The following is a 21,838-nucleotide window of genomic DNA, read 5'->3' as shown; positions in this document are numbered from 1 at the left end:
CTTTTGAAATCACATTCTGATACCAGTACTTTACATTTACACTCAGCTTGCTTTGCTGGCTGATGAGTTCTCCTTGAGTTTCGCTCAGGAAAAAAGTCTGTGACAAAGACTTCTAAAATGAATAATATGCAGTTTTGTTTTATTTTTGTTTAAAGATTTGATTAAAAATTGTTTTTAACAATGAAGCTATCCTATATCTGTCTTCTTCCTGAATCTTGACTACATTTGGTTCAAGAATCATTGTATGGTTATCTGTTGTAATTGTTTAATTCCCCAGCTTTCTTTCATCATGTAACTTAAAGGTTTTTAAAACTTGGCTCTACCTAATCATTATTTCTACATCCTTTACCCTTTTCCTTTCAACCCTGGTGATGTATGCACCTTGGGACTTTGTTGCTTGAGGGTTTACTTAATAATGGTAATTACACATACTGAAGATCTAAAACCATTATTCGCTATTCTGAGTACTTAACAATCTTATTAACGCTTGTCAATAATTAACCTATTTAACTTGAAAGACAAAATGACTTTAGGATCATAAAGGTAAGTTTTTTTAATCTCAAAGGGATTCTTTTTATGATTGTTTTGTACTGGATTACTGAACTTTAGTTCAGATGCATGCATTCTGCTCCAAACATTGAGTAGACTCAAAGCCACTAACACCATAATATTTAACGAAAAATCTTGAACATGGTTTCGGCCCCCTTTACTTATTTACAAGCCTGATTTAGGCAGTCAGCAGAACTCTTGAGCATTGTCTGTCCTGAAATGGAGTCAACTGTGTTTAGGGCGCATTAGGCTGACCATCAGTTTCAGGATCTGATAGGTTGGACTGTAATAATCCAAATCTGACTTTTTAACTGAGGGCCATATGTTACTTTTCGGACTGTAGTAAGCCATGGGCTTGACCTCTAACTAACCTTCCAGTCAGTACCATTTCTGTCTTAAAACGTCCATGGGTCTGCATCTGTCTGGAATACAGTGTTTCAACAACTCAAAGCGCCCCCTTTTAATTGATTGCGCTGTAATAGCAGGCACAACTACTGTCTGTTCCTAGCCTCCAAAGGAGTTTCTTGAGATGGCAAATTGTGGATGGTCATCTAACAAATGAACTTACAAAATTGAGAGCAGGGAGAGGGCGTTTGGTGCCCTGAGCCTGCTCAAGACATTCAACAAAATTGTAGTTAATCTGATTGTGACCTCAATTTTACTTTCCTGTTTTGCTACCTTACAGCCTTTTCCTTTCCTGTCAATCAAGAACCTATCTACATCTGCCTTGAGGAACTTCAATGACACAGCCTCCACCAATCTCTGGGGAAGAAAATTCCACAGACTTACAGCAGTCTGAGAATAAATATTTTTCCTCATCTGATTTAAATGGAGGTTCACCTATTTTTAAATGGCGTTCCTTAGTTCTGGTCTCTTCCACAAGGAGAAACATCCTTTCAGAATCCACCCAGTCAAGTTCCTTCAGGATCTGATATGTTTCAATAATATCATCATTCATTCATAAAAACTTTCCAAATAGCCTGTCCAATCTTTCCTCATAACAACCCATTTATCCCAGGAATCAGTCAAAAGAACCTCATCTCCTTAATACAATTAATTATTTTTCATAAATAAGAAATCTAAAACTTTACACTGATCTCTGGGGTTGGCATGGTGGCACAGTGGTTAGCACCGCTGCCTCACAATGCCAGAGTCCCAGGTTTGATTCCAGCCTTGGGGGACTGTCTGTGCGGAGTCTGCATGCTCTACTCGTGTCTGCATGAGTTTCCTCTGGGGTGGTCGGTTTTCACCTACAGTCCGAAGATGTGCAGGTAGGGTGGATTGACCATGCTAAATTGTCCTGTGGTGTCCAGGGATGTACAGGCTAGGTGGATTAGTCATGGTAAATCCAGGGATAGGGACGGGTGCTTTTTGCAGGGTTGGTGCAGACCTGATGGACCGAATGGCCTCGATCTTCACTGTAGGGATTCTACAAAAGGTGCAGTCTTACCAATATCCTGCTCCAGTTGCAGAGCACTGTGCAAGTGCAGCCAGACTGCAAGCTAGCCAACTGACTTTGAGGCTAATTAAACCATCATGTTGGTTGAGATTTACACCTCAGCACAGCTTGAAGTTGGAACGTTTAGTTTGTATTCTATAGTGTAGAATAATAATACATATATGAACAATACAATATACTAGGAATTCACTTATCAGCCAAACACCATGAAAACCTCTTCCTCCCTCCTATTTTTTATATCGAGGAAACATATTTCAATGACTACCCACTGAATTAATCACTGTTAACAAAAAGCAATTCAGGTTTAACTTCAAACAGTCTAAGCTTCAGATTCTCTTTTAAGTAATTTTAAGAGAGGAAACACTTAGAAATGTTGCAAAGCAGTTTGAAATAGAAATTACCTTGTACTTGGCATTGGCAGAATAGCTTGTCCTCCATCGAACTGTATAAAAACGTCCATCTGTTGTCAACTTCTGGTTTTTAGGCACAGAATTATCTGCCCAGCTGACCCTGACAGAGTCGTGACTGACTGCAACTGCTTGCACACCTACAGGTGGTAACATGGGGGTGGAGGCATCTGGGATCGAGGTAGGAAGATCACCAAACAAATGAAACAAATCAACATCTAAAGGGTCAACAGGGTCTGGGTCATGGCAGCAAACAAATCATGCATCGAAACATGGAGCAGAAAAGGAAGGAAAACAGCAGCAATAATCCAAGAAGTGAGAAATGCATAAAAAATGATGTGAAATGATATGAGAAAAATTATAAAAAGAATTGTGTTAATTTAGTCAGGAAAGTCAACTTATACAGGGATAAGCAAGCATATGACTAAACACATCCCTTTAAGATGATTAAGGGGGTTATCTCCCAGAAAATTAAGCTAAAAGTTGTTGCTTGCCCTCATTTCTTGGCATTATTATGTTATCTCGGTGTGTAGTGTACAACATCATACTTGGCAGAATGCTAGGTATGTTTATAAATTTTTCACATGCCAATTCAATAGGATTTGGAAACAGGTGGTCTCTGACAGGAAGAAGAAGTGGGACAGCTTGGAGGGAGAGCCACACTGTTGTATTTACAGTCGGATTTTGTCTACAGTCTACAGTCGGATTTTGGTTCACACCTTACTTTTCCTTGCAGTGAGTTCCTGAACTTGGCCACAGGAAATTAGACTGGAAAGGTTTCCTCTTAGAATGCAAAAAAAAGGCACAAAGTGAAGGAAAACCTGTGTCATGATATTGTGTGTTCAAAAATGTTGAAAATTCTTGAGCATTATAAGTCCATTGTGTCATTTATGATTTTCGCAGGGTGGGTTTTGTGGTGTCCGGCACCACACATGCCCTATTCCCAGGTATGGATGGCCATTTAAGTGATTCACTGCCTTAATTGCCATTATGGTAACCCTGCTGTGTAGATCACTGAGTGTGCAGAACAGACCGGCTAAGAATATTTATTTATTTTCAGTAGCTAAAGTATCTATTTGAAGAGTTCAGATACCCTTGTGAATATGGTCCCAGGAAACCTATGGAACCAGGGGTGTGATGGTGAGGTTTTCTTTGGGAGTGGCTGGTTAGATATGTATTGAGGGAAAGGGGTGTCAGTGTTCTTTGAAATTGTTGACAGGAGAAAAGATTGTACATGAAAGCTGCTAAAATCCTGTGGAACTGTCAAATGTGTCAAACAACCAATAAGCTTGTCAAGAAGTCAAACCTATCTGGTCAAGACCTCTCAAAATTAATTTTTAAGAATTTCCTCCAAACTGTCACAGTTCTCATCCTTGTCAGGACATGCTGTTTTCTAATTTCTCATTAGACTGAAGTCTGACATATAGAACTTTCAAAGTAATACAACATTATCCTTTCTCCACAGGTACTGGTGGATACTAAACGAGTCAGCATGATGGGTGAAGGGGGAAAGGGTGATGAATGGATTGGCATGTGCACTAAGTTGGTATATTGGGTGTAAAGATCCATTAGACTGGTGGTTAGAAGAACAAAAGATGGAATAGGGAGTTTGAGGAATAGGTATCGGAGCATAGAGTGGAATGGGGTGGGATGAGCTAGGGGGGCTGGATAGCAAGGCAGAGGGGGTAACAGGCCAGGGTATTAGATGGTATGGGCTGCACGAATGGGGCATGAGCAGCACATTTAGGGTGAAGGGAATGTGACGGGTGCAGACTGGAGAAATGTTTTATGTTTTATTCTTTTGTTTTAATTTTTGGAGCTGGCAATGGATCCCCAAACCAAGTTTTCTAAACAACACAGCAGTCTTCTCAACTCTCCCTGAGTCACTTGTAGTGACTTGTATTGCAGCCTGGCCTCCACTCAGCATGCTCCACCATTCAGTAAAGTTATAACTTGTTTGATTGTGGTTTTAACTCCACTTTCCTCCCTGTCTAGTTGTATTCAAACGCTTTGACAATCAGATCTGCCAAAATGACCCTTGAATACATTTAACATCCCATCCTTTACTGCACTCAGTGAAACTGAATTCCAAAGACTAATAACCCAAAAACATTGCCTATTGCTTTGAGTAGGACAGTGCTACTTCTTCGTAAATATTGAAAAATAAAGTATTTAAATAATTGCTCTGATTTAGACCATGAGATTGATACAAGTTAAATAACATTTGGGTAATGTTTGAACTTTTGGATTTTGAAGCAGTGACATATGTGTTTTTCTGTGCGTCTGAAAGAATTAATAATTAATTTGTCAGAGTTTCAATAGCTATGGTGATTTTTTTAAACAATGTATAAGGGCTAATTTTCAGAATTAATCTGTTTTTATTTAACTTAGGAGGATTCACACTGTAGCAAGGTATTAAAAAAAACTGTGCGTCAAGGTTTCTGTTCGAAATTTGTGTTTTTATTTTGAAGCTTGGGGAAGCACCTATAGCTGAGAGAGAGAGGGATCTTTTCAGTTACTTGCAGTTTTGGGCAGCCCTGCAGAAGTTTCCATGTGTAAAGCTGTTCCTGAGAAAGGGAGAAGATATCCAGGTTACTTTCGAGTAAGGAGTTTGTATTAGCTCTAAATTCTTGATAAGATTATTTGAAGCTGGGAGCATTTAAGCTTAAGGAAACAATTTTCCAGACTGCAAATTGAAGTCAAATTAAACCCATCAAGGTTTCAGAGAAAAGGATTTTCTTGTATGAGTACTATACAAGGGGTACATTTGTATACCATACAGGACTGTCTTGGTATGTGAAAAGCGGCGTTTTGGTGATGAATGGTATTATATTTCCCTGCGTGTTTCAATATCTTTGTTTGCATTAAAAGTAAATGGTCTGGTTTATTCTATTTTATCTTCATTCCTTTTGCTATTCCACTGTTGAAAACAAATTTGCAACATTGTTTGCTTATGTTTCAGTGAGACACTACCAAGGAAAGCATAAAATGATCTATCAAGACCTATTTCAGTTTGCAAGCTGACTTGTCCAATAATAACATTGCTTGGGATCATAACATTATGGAAAATTGATTTATGTCTCCAGTATGCCATTAAGGGGGATTGAACCCAGATTTTATTTTTGTTCATCTTTTCATTTTAGATATTAAATTAGAGATAGCTTAAAATAACTTTAAGTAATTTTAGGAATAATAAACCAAACTGCTCAACATGTTTTTTAACACAATTAAAAACATACTGAAATGTTATGCAATCTTTGATTGACACTGGAATTAGAATGCAGGTGATGGGTCTTTCTGGCAGACACCTAGCCCCAAACAAATCTAACCGCAAATGTCTAAATTGTCTTAATTATCTAGAGTTGGACCTCAGGCAATTCTTTAAGCCAAAACAAAAAACCAAAGAACTACAGATGCTGGAAATCAGAAACAAAAACAAAAACAAATTCTTTGAACCTGACTGATTTGAATGTTAGCAATTGAGAAGATTTAGCTGAGACATGAAATATTCAGCCTGGGTAGTCTGCACCACTTTTGATGCACAGAAATATGTCAGAAAGCAGGAATCATGTGCAGTGAACTGTAGTAAAATAGCACCACGCCAGAGTAATTACCAGGCATGTTTGCTGTCTCAGGTTTGACAAATGTATAGTCTTACCAGCGCTCCCAGGATGACAATTTAACTCTCAAAAGGATTTAAGATCAGTTTTTCCTTTTCATCCAAAATCTCATTCCTACTCGAGCAAGACTTGTTAAAGTGAGGCCCCAGAGGTCTCAAGATCAATTTTGTCCTTAATTCTGCACATTGTGCTTTAGACAAAGTCTGACATAAAGTCACAGTTGAACGGTGCCTTAATTAACTCTTAGAAAGTTGTTTGTATCTCCTGTGAGGGTGACTATTAGTTTTGCCCATTGCTGAAAAGGCACCAACGGAACAATGTAAACTTATGAAGAAGCCACATAATTGAAATCTACACTTTCATCTACAGAGCTGAAGGGAGGTAAATGAAAGAAACCAGGAAATTATAGATCCATTAGTCTAACGTATGTTAGGGGAAAGTTATTGGGATCTATAATTAAAGACAAGTGACTAGGCACTTAGAGAAATTTGAACTGTTTAGAGTCAGCCAACTTGGTTTTGTAAAGGGCCAGTGACCTCTAATAACCCGAATTGAATTTTTCTCCTAATGGCTTGTGGAATACGTATGGAAGTAGTTTATAGGGACTTCTAGCAGGCAGCTAAGATTTCACAGAAGAGACTATTAATTAAAATAGAAACTTGTGGGAACAAGCAAACATTACCCTGATTAGGAGAATAGATGGACAATAGAATATAGATACAGTAGGAGTAATGACCTGTAAGGAAACCATGAATGGCATCCACAAGGATTTGAATATTCACTGTATTTATTAATTACTTAGAAGATAGAAGCTTACCAAAGCAGCTAGATTGATAGCATAGGAAATAATATAGATAGGAGAATAAAATTGAAAGCAGACATTAATGCATAAGTTAAATGCTTGGTCAAAACCATGACAGATAAAACTCAATGTACTTACGTTTGATGTTATTTTCAATTTGGGCCAAAGAAGAATCTAAACATTCTTTAAATTTTGAAAAGTGAAACATTGAAAGTTCAAAGAGATTTAAGCAGCCAGGAGGACAGATCTTTAAAACGAGGTAATCAAACAAAAGGTGAATGGCATTGTCTCATTTATAACCAAAGAGTGTGATTATAAAGGGGAGGGAGGTTTTACTCTAAAGCCCTGGTTAAATCATGTCTAGAGTGCTGTATACAGTTCTGGGTACTGTACCTTAGAAAGCATATGTACTTTCATATCCTGGAAAGGAGTGGAACAGAGCTTTACCAGAGTGGTACCATAGTTTCAGGCCTTAGATTGGGAGGAGAGATGACATAATCAAAGCTTATATGCTGTGAAATATAAAAAGATAAAGGGTGACTTGACTAAGATTGTTAAGAGTTTGAAAGGAATTGGTGAGGCAGAACTACATTTATTCTGGTGGTAAAGGAAGACTAGAACAAGTGGACCTTATATTCAGAGGCAGGCTATTTGAAAAACAAGTTATCACACAAAAAATACTATAGATGCTAGCTTAATTAATAATTTAAAATCTGTAGATGTTTGTGGTGTACATGGGTCTGAAAGAGTTAATATTAAGAGGTGTCATAAGCACCACCAACATGGTCATATGGATTTGTGGGCCAAATAACTAAGGATCAGAAAGGGATGAGACGAAACTTATGGTCTTCCTTAAAGTTTCTGTAACCATGTTTGCCATATCATTGAAACTTGCAACTAGTTGCTAGCATGCAATATAGCTCTTTAACTAAAAGAAACATTTGTAGTCATACCATGAAGTGGCTTTCCTATACTACATTAGTCCAAGCATGCCCTGTAGTTTCCTACACCCGAGGAAGATGGTAGCAGCAATCTTTATCATGAACAGCACCTGAGACAGTATAGTTATCTGGCACACCCATACAAACATTTGTTAACCTGGACCCTTAGGCACAGACTGACAGAGCAGGAAAACAAAGCCATGGAAGATTAAAATTCAATAGGTTCTGTGAATAATAAACAATAAAGCAAATAGGAGTCAAATGAGGAAGGGTAAAAAAGGGCAATGAATGACATAATAGAAAAATATAAAACGGAAGTTTTTTTTTGAAAAAAGGTAAGATTTGGTTGGGAAAGAAATTCTGATCAAAAAATATAGAAAGCTAAAGAGTGATGTGACTGAAAAGTTGCAAAACAGTGATTCCTTATTTTGAGACTCAGACATTTCCATTGTGCCCAACCTATAAAACCTACAGTTAGGATTAGCTGAAAGCACGTTAGAAATTTATTTTTGTTTTTAAATGTGTTTGGCACAGTTTTCTGCAAAAATATGTGTAAAATCAACAAGGGTAAGTGCCATATTAGATTTAGGAATGAGCCAGATTCAGGTAACAGCCTAACAGTGCATAAACATTTATTTAGTGGTAAGCAATACATAATTGAGTTCAACGTCATGTTTGGAAGGGAGAAAGCATAAACAGATTCTAGATTTAGATAATGTTGATTTCAATGCAAGGAGACAGATTCTATCACAATAAACCAGGAAACGCTGTTAAAGAGTAAAACAACAAAAAGATCAGTGAAAGGTGTTCACAAGGGAATGTAGTGTTGCACAGAACCAATTTATACATCAACGGTTTAGCCTTATTGGCCAAAAAGGAAGCCAGAGATGACTAATGAGGGAAGAGACAAAACACAATGACTTTTGACTATGACTAAAATGACCTAAAATTGTAAAGCTAAAAGGACAGACATTTAAAACTGCAAAAAATAGACAAAAACAAAAGTTACAAAGAGAAGGGTGGCAAAACATACAACAAGAGCTACAATAAGGTAGAAAGATTTTCATATCAAGAAACATGAATTTTAATATGAAAAAATTTTGTAATTAGTAAGAAAAAAGTGATGGTCAGGAACAAGGTGGGCTCATTGAAAACTAGTAGATTGATATTGTCATTGAAATAAGGAAATGACATGCTAAATAACTAATTTACATCAATATTTAGCGTGAAAGAGGAAATCAGAATGTTGGACATCCCAAGGAATGTAATAGTGAATCAGAAACAGGGACTCGCCAAAATCAAAGTATGAAAAATAACATTGTGAAAGAACAGAGTGACAAATAGCTAGAAAAATATGGGTCCCACCTCGGAATTTTAGAGCAGGTAAATGAGAATATACTCTTCTAAGGCACTCTCAATTTAAAAACAGTCCTTTTCGATTAGAAAACTGTGCACATCATTTCACTAATTAGAGAACTAAACCATGGGCTGGATTTTAGACTCCCACACCTGCAGTTTTGAAGGCTGGGGACATGTAAAATCCAGCAGGCTGTCTACCCTACAGCCCCAGTGCAATATACAGCCTAGCTGTTATAAAATAATTATGTGGGTGAGTTTATTTACACAGCCACGGGCAAGTGTTCACTTGGCCTGATTGACATCTCACAAGGTTAGAATGGTATTTTTTCTGTGATCATTTTTTTTCAGTTTCTGTGGGCAAAATCTAATGTTTCTTTTGGCAAAATGCAAGTCATGTCAAGTTTGGTGGAGCAATTCTCACTTCAAGGTCCAACAAGTTTTCTTGTTTTATCTTAAACTTGCCACACATCAACTACTAAAAGATCATTGTACACCAAGAGAGAAATGTTAGTTTGGACCTGTTGCTGATATTTGCCTCAGACATTGCAGACAGGGGGAAATTGGCCACCTGCTTCACAGACAGGGTCCTGGAACTCTTCCTGGAGGTGCACAGGCAGAGAATCCTCTTCCCCCAGGAAGGGAATGTGTACCATTGGCGATGCATCAATAGTAAGATGCTGAGTATGAGACTCACTGTAGGATGAGTGACTGCAGTTGTCACAGGTCTGAGGTTTCTGCCCGGGTTAGAGCAGTCTCAGCTGTCTGGAGGAAGGCACTGTACTGGAGGAAGAAAATTACTGTTCTTTTCCTCTCTGCCAGTGTAAGTGCCACCATCTCCTCTCTGATAACTCACACTGCCCCAATCTCTGCTACTGTACCACCGCCGAGGTCCATACTCTACTACTCTCACTACTGCCTGCAACATCATCCCTCACTTGTTCTTACCCACCCCAACCCCCTACACTGCTAACCATGTATGCCCTCTGCTTTCTACTCACTCTCTTTGAACATGTCACTACTCTTCCGCTATCTAACAGCTGTGCCACCCACTTTCATTCCACTCACTCCCTCCCATTGTCTCATTCCAGGCCCATAATCGGGTGTAGAGAGCCAAGAGTGGTGGGGTGTCCAATATCCACCTCCTCGCCTCCTATGAAGACAGTATCCTGACGCTTGCCAGTAAGCACTGGCCTGTTTCTACAGGGATGCTGAAAAATTCATGTCCTAGCAGCCTAGAGAGAAACATTGTCCATTGATGTGCTACTGACCCATTACTGCCACCATGAATGCACTCTCAATGTGCCTGAACTTCTAGCACTTGTTCACAATGCACTCTGTATTTTGTCTCTTGCAGGCACAAGTCTTGGTGGTCAAGAGACCAGCCTCACGACACATCTCACCCGCCACCTCTGTGGAGGACATTGTGGATGGCGACCTGAGACCAGAGTGGGTATTTTAGCTAGATTGGAGACAGGAGCACATGCTAGTGTTCACAACACTTCCATGTTTCTACACCTGCCTGAGGAAGAAACACCTAAGTCACTGGCACTCCAAGGACTGCTGAAGACCAGCCATTTGCTCAGCGCCAGGATCCCATTGAATCATAGAATCCCTACAGTGTGGAAACAGGCCCTTTGGCCCAACAAGTCCACACCGAACCTCAGAGCATCCCATCCAGACCCATCCCCCTATAACCAACTAATCTACACATCCCTATGGGCAATTTACCATAGCCAATCCACCTAACCTGCACATCTTTGGACTGTAAGAGTCATTGAATTGGCCATTAACCACTTCACTGATACAACCAAACTAGCACAGGGGCAGCAGGCAGGTGGATGCACTGGGAAACCTCAACCAAAGATTGCAAGACTACATCAATGCTGAGTCTGGCACGTGAATGTCTGGATGCTCCCATGGACATACAGCGAGGTCCAGCACTCTCAGAATCTGCTGGATAATCTGCACATAATCCATCACTCCAGCCACTGCTGCCCAATGACAGGGGGGGCAAGGCAACTTGTCCTTACTCCAGGAGTCCCTTCCCCACAGGGAGACGGGGTGGTGCCAGTAGGAACCCAGACAGAGGAAATATCACATACAGATTCATCAAAAATCTCCTCTCAGGATTGTCCAGAAGTGACCAAATCTTCTACTTCCACCCTGCCTGCCTCCGCTCTATGGGAGGGACATTTATTTCTGATATTGTGAAATGGTCAAGAGAGTTTGAGGAGAGGACTCGGTTTCCACTCTGCAGGTTATTACCTAAGGTTCACATGCAGCAATGGTACTTGCTGCTGTCTTTCACCTGTACTGTGCAGGCAGCTACATAATGCTGCCATCCTTTAAAGGGTGTCATTTCACATCACTCAAAAGTGAAGCCCCCTCATTCAGAGAAGGAAACATGTAACCTGCATGTGCCATGTGTGTGAGGCAGCCATCTTCAGTTGAGCTTGTTATTTACAGCAGGATGGAAGGAAATGGTGCTTGCTCCTCTTACACCGAGCCTCAGACTCAGCCTCTTACTATTGGTAACTTTCCCTTTTTGGTCACCATCCTATCAACACGATCAGCTTCGAAATTTCCCACATTCTCATACAACCCATCTACATAAATACTCATCTCCTCACTTTATGTAACCAGCCCTAGGCATATCACGTCAACACACTGGGTTAAAATAGTCCACTGATCTCCCCCATTGAAGCCAGGTTGTTGATGTTCTGTTTTTGATCCCTCTATCCTGTATTACCCCTTTCCTTTCAGGGCTCAATCGTTTCCCCACCTATGGTAATATAATGAGTTGCCCCTCCACCTTTCAAAATTCGTATGCCTTCTGCATCTCAGCCTGCTGTTTCCAATTCCCACAATTAAGTTGCCCTGACAATCCCATTGAGTTTTCATGGATGGACACTGGGATTGATCATGGTCCATTCCTTTGACACACTCAGATGGACGGCCCTGACTGATGACTGACCAGACCCTGGCTGATAACTGTGCAGCTCCCTGACTGACTCACTACGGCTCCCGGACTGATTGCACTGGACCCACAAGGACTCTCCATGTCCCACTCCCTGGCCTGTACAGGTACAGACCCCAGCCCTGATGAATACTATTAGCTGATTGACTAAGCCCAAGCCCCTGGGCAGATATCAGAGGCACCCCATGACTTACTCTGCCAGGTCCTCTACCTGATGGATTTCTCTGTTGACTTGACTGAGTATTGAGACATTAGACATTGAGACATGACCATTAGGATGAAGCACATATAGTGTGTTTGGCGTCTTCATGGTTGGCACATGATGCAGGTATGAGACTGATGTAGCACAGTGATGTGCAATAACATGTCCAACCCCTTGTACTGTTGGCAAGTATGACAAGCTACCTGACTTTGTGTCTGCGCTAAAAGGCAAGTCAAAAGTGTTGAGAGGTTTTAAGGGGCAGCTGAAGATGCAAACCACCAAAAGGTGGGGCAAGAAAGGGCAGGGGAGCTGTGAGCATCAAGGGAAGCACAACATGAGTCAGCACTAAGAGGGAAAGGTGAGCAGCTCTGAGATGCAGCCTGGTCCAATCCATGAGTGGGTGCATGTCCCTGTGTACAAAGTGTCCTTGCAGCAGCATTTAAATGAATAGTGTGTCAGTGCAGAACCTGATTGTAATGGCTTCAGAGCTGTGCCAAGGAGATGTTGTGAGGCCATTACATGTCGGCTGCCAGTGTACATGTATGGGGGCTACTTGCAGTCACTGCCCATAGAGCATGCCCTAAGAGGTTGGTGCATGGTATATAAGATGTAGGCCCAAAGGAACAAGTGGCAAGCTGGATTAATAAGGAACCACCCTCAGTATCATGTCAGGCCATTCAACACTTGGTTAGAAAGTGGGATTTTTGGTTTTTGATGTCAAAATGTTTGTTGCTGATCATCTCACCTGATTTGTACAACTTTCTTGCCATTGCCAACATTGTTCAGATGCTGGGAAGATTCCAGTTCCTGCACTGATTTGGAAACCTTTTGTGACCTCAACATATTTTACACCCATTTGAATTACTTTGAATTGCATTAACTGCTATCAACCAATTTGTATAATGCAAGGTGTCACAGTTGACAATATGACAATTACCAAAAAAATGTTTTTAGCAATGCTGTTTGAAGGAGAATGATTTGCTGGGACCCTGGACAGAATTTCCACCACTGCCGCGCCCCCCACCCCCCACCACTTTTCTCTGAAATGGTATCTTTTACATCAACCTGAGACAGCACCTTACCTGAGAAATGGAATGAAAAAAATAAGAAAATAAATCATATATGTAAATCAAAGTGAAAATGAGTGAACATGAGAAGCACAATTTGAATAGAAATAGAAGAGAGAATTAAGGGTAAGATAGGGATCATAAGGTGTGGCCATTGGAAATGACTAATTTTAAAATCTTCATTATTGATTAATGGGTGGTGGAGGGAAGGACCATGATATTGGTCCTGAGAGATATGTGGTAGATAAGAAAATATTTGGAATTGAAAAATTAATCTTGAATACAGTCTCAAGGACATTTGACGTTGGATTGCGAGCTTTTGATACAAATTTGCGCAAGTTCACGCCTAATTTCAGGAAGTACTTCCTCACAACGCAGAGATTAATGCCTGGCACAATGTTCTGGTTAATGTAGTGAGTCTTGTAATAGTCAATGATGTACTTTGACAGGGAGACTGTAGGTTTCTGCATAACGTTAAGCTAGATGCAGTGAACATTTTCCCATTGGAAATTACATTTGTGGTCTATGTAATAAACTAAATGCCTGTGCATTACATGTCTAGCACAAAGGGGTGACTCATTAGCAAATGGCTTCTTTGACAGTGTCATTGAGGTTTTGCAAAAATTAAATTATTATTCAAGTAAGCGCAGAATTCTTGTTGAAATTTCTGCTGATTCAGTCAGAGATGCAAAAAAGGAAAGAGAATAATTATCCATCCTTTGAACTGAATGCTGATATTGGACACTGCCAGGTATAATAAGATTGAGTTTCAACTAAGTAATCTTAATAATTTATTCCAATTTCCCTTTACTAGTGGAAATTTTCACAAGAGTTCCCTTAATTCTATGATAGCTGGATTTTTTTCTTCACTCTGAAGTAGCAGGCATATTTTCTTTGCTCAGGAATATGCAATTAGTTCTTCAGAAACTTAGAAGCGTATAAGAGTAAATTCTTGATAAGATGTACAGTGAATGAACGTAGAGATATAGAGTTCAGTTTACGTGTGTACATGTTGTGCTTCATCTCTTCCTGTCCAGCCATGAACATGTTTTCACAAATTTCTCATTCCCCCTCTGCCTAAGCACATTGATTTTTAAAGGTTCAAGATTTGTTAATACATCTAATAAATTAAAATTCCACAAGAGTGGCCAAATAAAGGATCACTAAACATTTTCCAATTCACATTAATTTAAGGAAATACATTAGATGTTTGCTGGGAATATTCCGGAACAGTTGTTACAGTTAGGCATTGTTGGCACGGCTAGCTCTAGATAAGAGTTTTATACAATCATTACTGGCAGTACAGATGAGTCCTCTATCCATTTGAGTAGAACCTACCTGACAATGCCCTGGTGGTGGCACTCTCATACAGAGGGACCCCCTGCCCTGCATTGTTAAAGGCCTTCAAAGAAATTACATAATGGGAGCTTGGCTCTGTGAAAGAAAGCACAGTATTAACATCAGTGTTTCTCATTTTCTTAATTAATAACCAGATATTGAGTTAAATTGAGTATGAAACCTCAGACTGCAATCATTTTATGTTGATTCTTAAACAATCATACATCTTGATTCATTCCCCTACCAGTGTATATGTATATACTTTTTCAATATTTGATAATGAGCACCCAAGGTGTAGAAGTCGTTTGTAAAATTAGTCTAATTAATATAAGTCACTGTCAATTTTTATCAAAAATATTGATTTGAAAGAACATAATAGGAACTAAGTGTTAATTACTTTCTGAAGATAACACATGAACTTATTCTGACCCACATCTGCTGCTGTAAGACAGCTTATTATCTAAGTACCATAAAATGCTAATGAAGTTACAACTATGCATAATTTTATTCTTACAGATTGTTATACCATGAAATGTTCCCTTATTTCCACCTACTCTCCTGAAAAACCTGTGATAGGCTAGGAAAAGGAAGTCCCTATATATCTTCCCAGAGAACTCTAGTGACTGGCCTAAGTGGTCATTCTTGATGTTAGACCATGATGATTGGCTTCAGCAGCTAATTTCCAGGGGCCTCTCCTAGTTTCCTGCTCTAACGTCAGGGGTTGATTGAAGAATGACCATTTATGCCATTTCTCAAGATGACCCAAAGCTGCTGCCAAATCACAGTGGAAAGTAAGGGTCACCTGGAGATTCTAGACCCTGATGCTGAAATAAGGGCACTTTCCAATTCGTGTCACTGGCTACAGATTTTAGCATTGGGAACTCTGATTATTAATTCCCTCTTCCTACCTAATGTCTGCTGAAACTGATTACTGTTTCTACAGTTAATGGGGACTCTTACAACGCAGTAGTGGTGTTCCTGCCAGGGCTGATATCACCAATAAATCTTCTTGCATTGCTTCCTGCTTTCAAAACTGTTGTTTTCATTCCATCCTCCAATGTATAAATAACCCCCATTCCTGACCGCCCACCCCACCCCCCACCGCCATGTTCTCAAATGATTATTCCGCTTTTCAGGTTTGACTTCACCAGCTTTAAAACCTCTCCTCCCCCGACCTGTCCATTTTCCGATGCACCTATCCACTCCACCCTTCCCACGGACCAACCACAATAACCCCCCTACCTGCATCACCACCTTCAAAATCTCTCCACCCCCAACCTGTCTATCTTGCCACTCACCTATCCGCTCCACCCTTCCCATGGACCAATCACAATAATCCCCTTTACCTGCATCCACCTATCTCCATCTCACCTACCCTTCCCCCATCACCACCCTGCCTCCATCTATTTATTTCTGGGCTGCCCTCCCCCTCCCCAGTCCTGAAGAAGAGTTCCAACCCGAAACATTGACATTCCTGCTCCTTGGATTCTATCTGACCTGCTGTGTGCTTTTCCAGCTCCATATTTTCTGATTCCACATTTCACCTTCCTTTCAACTTATCTGCTCACCTCCTCCAATTCCATGTTCAAAACTACTCAGGTTTCTGTCGAACCTACAGAGTCATGCCTCACTTTGTCAATGTCATCAATATCTTTTATAATTTTAGCCATATCATTGGTATTTTTCCCTATCCTCTGTTATTCAACACAATCAACCAGTCTGTGTTTATTCAAACTTCTACCCCCTCTTTCTCTGCTTCAAATATCAATCCATCTCAAAATGGCTCACTGACTTTTGCTTCAACAAAGCCAAAGAAATCTGTGCTGCAATAATCCCTGGTTTCTAGGTGCTGTCTCCAATCTGCACAATTTTAATGGTCAAGCATTGATTAGCCACCTACCCGCTGGCCATTTTGGTCAGTTAGTCAACAAGTGATATGGTTTCTGAATCATTTCAGTTAAAATACTATATGAGGCCAGGTCTCAAAATAGGCTGTCAGCTACCTTTTGCAGAAAGACATGCTGCTCAGCTTGCTGAATTACAGTCTGGGAGTAGACATGCATATGTTATTGACCAACATGCATATATTATAAATAAGAACTTCCATTTATATATTGTTTCACTATGGGTTTACTAAAGCAATAGGACAGCCAAAGAAATGTTTGGGTCTGCCTGCATTCACCAGGGATGAAATTTTCCTGCTTCTTACATTTCACATAATTTCCAATACTCCCCATTTCTCTATGTTATTTTCACAGCTTTCTGCCCTAAGAAACTTCCATGAAATAGAAATCAACACACTCATGCAAAAGCAGTTTGCACCGAGTAAAATCCCACTGATAGGAAAGGAGCTGTAAAAGAAACAGTGAACTTATATGATTTTTTTTTAGTTCAGATGGGGTGGGATCTATTTTTATTTGCTGAAAGTGAATGTCATGTGACAGATAACAGGAGTGTTTGAGATTAATCAAACTCATTCAAACTGTAGTGACACCATGCACATAGTTTGAACTTGTATCTCTGTGTGTTACAGATTTGTTTAGAACATTAGCTTTTGCTTTCATTGCAGCAGAAAATATTTTCCAATCATAGATTTACTGTTAAAGGCAGCTGTGTCAGATGTCAAATATTTCCACATGTACTTTGAAAGATAAGGTTCAGATGACACTTACCTAGATTTTCTATGGAAAAATAGCGTTGCTTGCTGTCAACCTGCACTGTCTCAGCATAGGGACTGCCCACTCCATAACCAATGATGTAACCCCTGACCGCTATGTTTGGGTTTAAAGGTGGCGTCCAACTCATGACAATGCTTGTAGTCAGGGGTCTGACATGAAGAGAACTTGGCTGGTCAGGAACCTGGGATTCTGTAATTAAAGAAGAATTTTTTTTGTCAGTTTATCCTTTATACAATTACATATTTAAGAAATGAATTATTTTCACTTTATTTTTCATGCAGTAGCTTTAGGTTAAGCTTACTTCATAATCCTACCAGCATTTTATGCCTTAATCCATCAAAATGCATCAGTGTTTTTTTTTCATTCCATTTAATACTTTTGAACTCAATTGATTGTTAACATCTACAAAAATGCATCGTTTCTCAAAGACAGTAAAATCCCATAAGCAGCAAGGAGATGATCCATTTAACTATTTTGTGATGTGGTTGGCCAAGACACAAGGAGAACACCCTTCTCCACTAAACGTACTCCTATTAAATGGTAAAATCCACAAGATGATTGCAGCTTAATATCTTAAAGTTGATTTTCCAAATGAGCACACCTGGCATGGTGCCTTGCCTGTAGGCAGGAGCACATACTGGAAAATCACAGGTGTGCCTCTCACATCTCTGTCTGTAAATGGTACTGCTGTGGAGATTCTGCTAACTGCACAGTAAGACTGTGTACACAACCCTATTTAAACATATTAGAAATCTGGCAGGCTCTGAGAGACTGCCTGAGATGTATAGATTTAAATCTGGTTTCTGATAGATTCACCACTGACTGGAATTCAGATTTATTCAATCAGATTTTACTTAATCTACACCTGCTTGCCACTGAAGACAAGTAGCATTTTTCTAAAAGATTTTCCCATTTAAATTAAGCTTTCACTGGCTCCCTTTAATGTTTGATTATAAAAGATAGAGATCTCCGCAGACATGACTTCAGCCAAACCTTCTCCCACACTCAAACTCTAAATTCACAGGACCCATTTCTACAAAGGGTTCCAAGCAGAAGAAATCAGAGTTTGGTTCTGTCTGCATATGCCAGGGATGAAATTTTCCTGCTCCTTACATTTCACATAATTTTCAATATCCTCCATTTCTCTATGTTATTCTCTCAGCTTTCTGCCCTAAGAAACTTCCATGAAATAGACAGCCTTTTGTAGCCAAGAAATCAGGAAGCACCCTTTATTATTACAGTCTAGATGCTGCAATTAGGTGGAGTAAGACAGGCAGTGAAATCCTTTCTGTTTGTTCCTCCATCCTTCTCCAATGATAGATATTTAATATCTACAGTTGTCTCCCCATTGTAGAAATTAATGCTGAGGATCACAGCAGATCAGGAGATCAAACTTGATCATACCAACACCTTGGTTCTCCATTACACCAAGCTGTCACGTCCATTATAAAATCTGCACTTTGCCATTCTGATGAAGTTCTCTCTCACTCACTCATACTTTCATATTATTTTTCCTATAAAGTTAGGAACCCTTCTATTTATTCAATGTTAAGTTATAATAATGAAGCACAAACATCTTTAAATAACTCTTCAACGAATAACTTGATTATAATGCATTGTGGATAATACATAACAAAAATCTATGCAGACAGCTGAGGTTGTAGACTTGCTTGCCGAGCCGGTGTGTTTGATTGCAGACGTTTCATCACCCTGCCAGGTAACATTGTTAGTGCACCTTCGGTGAAGCGTTGGTGCTCTGACCCGCTTGTTATTTATGTGCCTCGTTTTACTGGGGTGGTTGGCATTACCTCCAGTTCTGTTTTTCACTGGTTTGTATATCAGGTTCAGTTCAAGATGTTTGTTGATGGAGTTCCGGTTGGAAAGCCAGGCCACCAGGAATTCCCTGGCATGTCTCTGTTTGGCTTCTGCTATTACAGATGTGTTGTCCCAGTTGCATTTGTGTCCTTCTTTGTCTGTGTGTATTGAGACCAGTGAGAATTGGTCGTGTCTCTTGGTGGCTAGTTCATGGTAGGGTGACCAGTGTGTCTGGCTGTGTTGTGTCTTCTTGTTGTGGACTGTTGCGGAAGTAACGACGGTTGTGCTTTTTGGGTATCCATTCTTCTTAAAAACTCCGTATCAGTGCTCCTGTTCTGCTTTGCAACCTGGAATTGCGCAAAGCAGAACAAGAGCACTTATGTGGAGTTTTTAAAAGGAATGGATACCCAAAAAGCACAATCTGCCGTTACTTTCGCAACAGACCACAACAAGAAGACACAACACGGCCAGACACACTGGTCACCCTACCGTACATCAAGGACACATCAGAGATGACCACAAGACTACTCACACCCCTAGGTATCAGGGCAGCCCACAAACCAACATCCACCCTGTGACAGCTACTGACGAACGTAAAGGATCCCATACCCCCGACCAATAAAACAAACGTAATACACAAAATACCATGCAAGGACTGAGAGAAACATTACATAGGCCAAACTGGAAGAAAACTGACAATAAGGATGCATAAACACCAACCAGCCACCAAGAGTCACGACCAATTCTCACTGTTGTCAATACACACAGACAAAGAAGGACAGGGATTTGACTGGGACAACACATCCATAATAGCCCGAGTCAAACAGAGACATGCCAGGGAATTCCTGGAGGCCTGGCTTTCCAACTGGAACTCCATCAACAAACGTATTGAACTGAACCTGATATACAAACCACTGAAAAACAGAACTAGAGGTAATGCCAACCACCCTAGCAAACTGAAGCATATAAATAACAAGCGGGTCAGAGCACCAACGCTTCACCGGAGGCACACTGACAATGTTACTTGGCAGGGTGATGAAACGTCTGCAATCAAACACACCGGCTCGGCGAGCAAATCTACAACCTCATCCACAAAGCCAGCTACAAATCTTCTCAAAAACTTTATACGCAGACAGAGCCAAGGACCCGGGTTCAATTCCACCCTCAGGTGACTGTCTGTGTTGAGTTTACACATTCTCCCCGTGTCTGTACGGGTTTCTGCCGGGTGCTCCGGTTTTCCCGCACTGTCCAAACATGTGCAAGTTAGATGGATTGGCCATGCTAAATTGCCCCTGGTGTTCAGGGATGTGCAGACTATGTAGGGTTAGTCATGGGAAATGCAGGTTACAGGGATAGGTTTAGGGGGATGGGTCTGGGTGGGATGCTCTCCAGAGGATCGATGTGGACCTGTTGGGCCAAATGGCCTGTTTCCACACTGTAGGGATTCTATGATTCTATGTAGATCTAACATTGTGCTGTATATTGCTCCCTTTTATTGTATGGCACTTATCAGTAAAGCTCATGATTAAATATTCTTGTTGCTCCAAAACATTCACAGGTCCTATCAAAAGCAAGTGCTCAATAGCAAAAAAACAAATGGAAACTGAGGCAGATACGCTTAGCTGCAATGAAATGACAGCATGTATTATGCACATAAAACCTGGCACTGGCCTTTAATAAATTTTTTAATCATTTATGGCTTCCATCTCATGCTCCACAAGTTAACACATTCATCATTCACATAACATCCTTTGCATGAGGTATTTGCTATTCAATTCCCTTTTGGTTTGATCTTCACCCGAAAACATGCTCTTTCACTGCACTGATTACTGATGAGTTGTTGACCATCATTTCAATTAGAATGATTCTAAGCTGCAATTGATGTACCATTTTTTTTCTGAAAGTGTTATTACCGTCTAAATCATTCTCAGGTGTTTCCACCGTGAACCACTCAGATGCTGGCCCTGTTCCATTCACAGTCATGGCAGCAACTTGAAAACTGTAATGACCTCCTTTGTCCAGACCTGCCAATCAAATTACAACAGTGGTTAGGCCAAACTGTCATTAAACAGTTATTTTATTTTGTTTGCATGATTCAACTGTTAGAAAAGAAGCTTTAAGTACATAAATAAGCCATTAGTTCTCCTTCTTCTATGTGAACCAACACCCAGTATCCAGTGCATGTGTAGAGCAGAACTTGGCTTAGGTTGATAATTTAAAATGAGTGAGTGTGAGTCAGTACCTCAATTTACATCTTTCCTGCTTTTTGCTTTATTTCCACGAAAGGGCATAGAAATAGAACTAGAAAAAGTGGCAGAAAGGCTACCAACTGACTATCAACTCTTTCACATTATCACAAAAGTCAAGATCTATTCTGTGGAAATCTTGAATGAAATTGGTATATTACATCACTATGAACTTAGAAATAAAAATACAGCAGATGCAATTGTAATGAAACCCGAAAGAACAAAAACAGAAGTTACTGGAAAAGGTCAGTGGGTCTGGCAGCACCTGTGAAGAAAAATTAGAGTTAACGTTCTGACGAAGGGTCAATGGATCCAAAAGGTTAACTCTGAATTGTTTTCTTCACAGATGCTGCCAGACCTGCTGAGCTTTTCCAGCAA

General features: G+C 40.1%; 1 protein-coding gene across 1 annotated transcript in view; it reads right to left on the bottom strand.

Moving 5' to 3' along the window:
* The window catches only part of LOC109932277 (netrin receptor DCC), a 590,638-nt gene that overhangs the window by 123,881 nt on the left and 444,919 nt on the right, over window positions 1-21,838 (bottom strand). Inside the window, exons 10-13 of the mRNA XM_048603985.1 lie at window positions 21,128-21,238; window positions 17,394-17,588; window positions 14,722-14,817; window positions 2,410-2,651 (exon numbers count right to left, since the gene is read on the bottom strand). Coding sequence (XP_048459942.1) covers window positions 2,410-2,651; window positions 14,722-14,817; window positions 17,394-17,588; window positions 21,128-21,238 — 644 coding nt within the window. The remainder of the gene's footprint in view (window positions 1-2,409; window positions 2,652-14,721; window positions 14,818-17,393; window positions 17,589-21,127; window positions 21,239-21,838) is intronic.

The sequence above is a fragment of the Rhincodon typus genome, chromosome 1 (assembly GCF_021869965.1).
Source record: "Rhincodon typus isolate 14 chromosome 1, sRhiTyp1.1, whole genome shotgun sequence".
Taxonomy (NCBI): domain Eukaryota; kingdom Metazoa; phylum Chordata; class Chondrichthyes; order Orectolobiformes; family Rhincodontidae; genus Rhincodon; species Rhincodon typus.
This window is presented reverse-complemented; position numbering and strand designations above follow the sequence as displayed.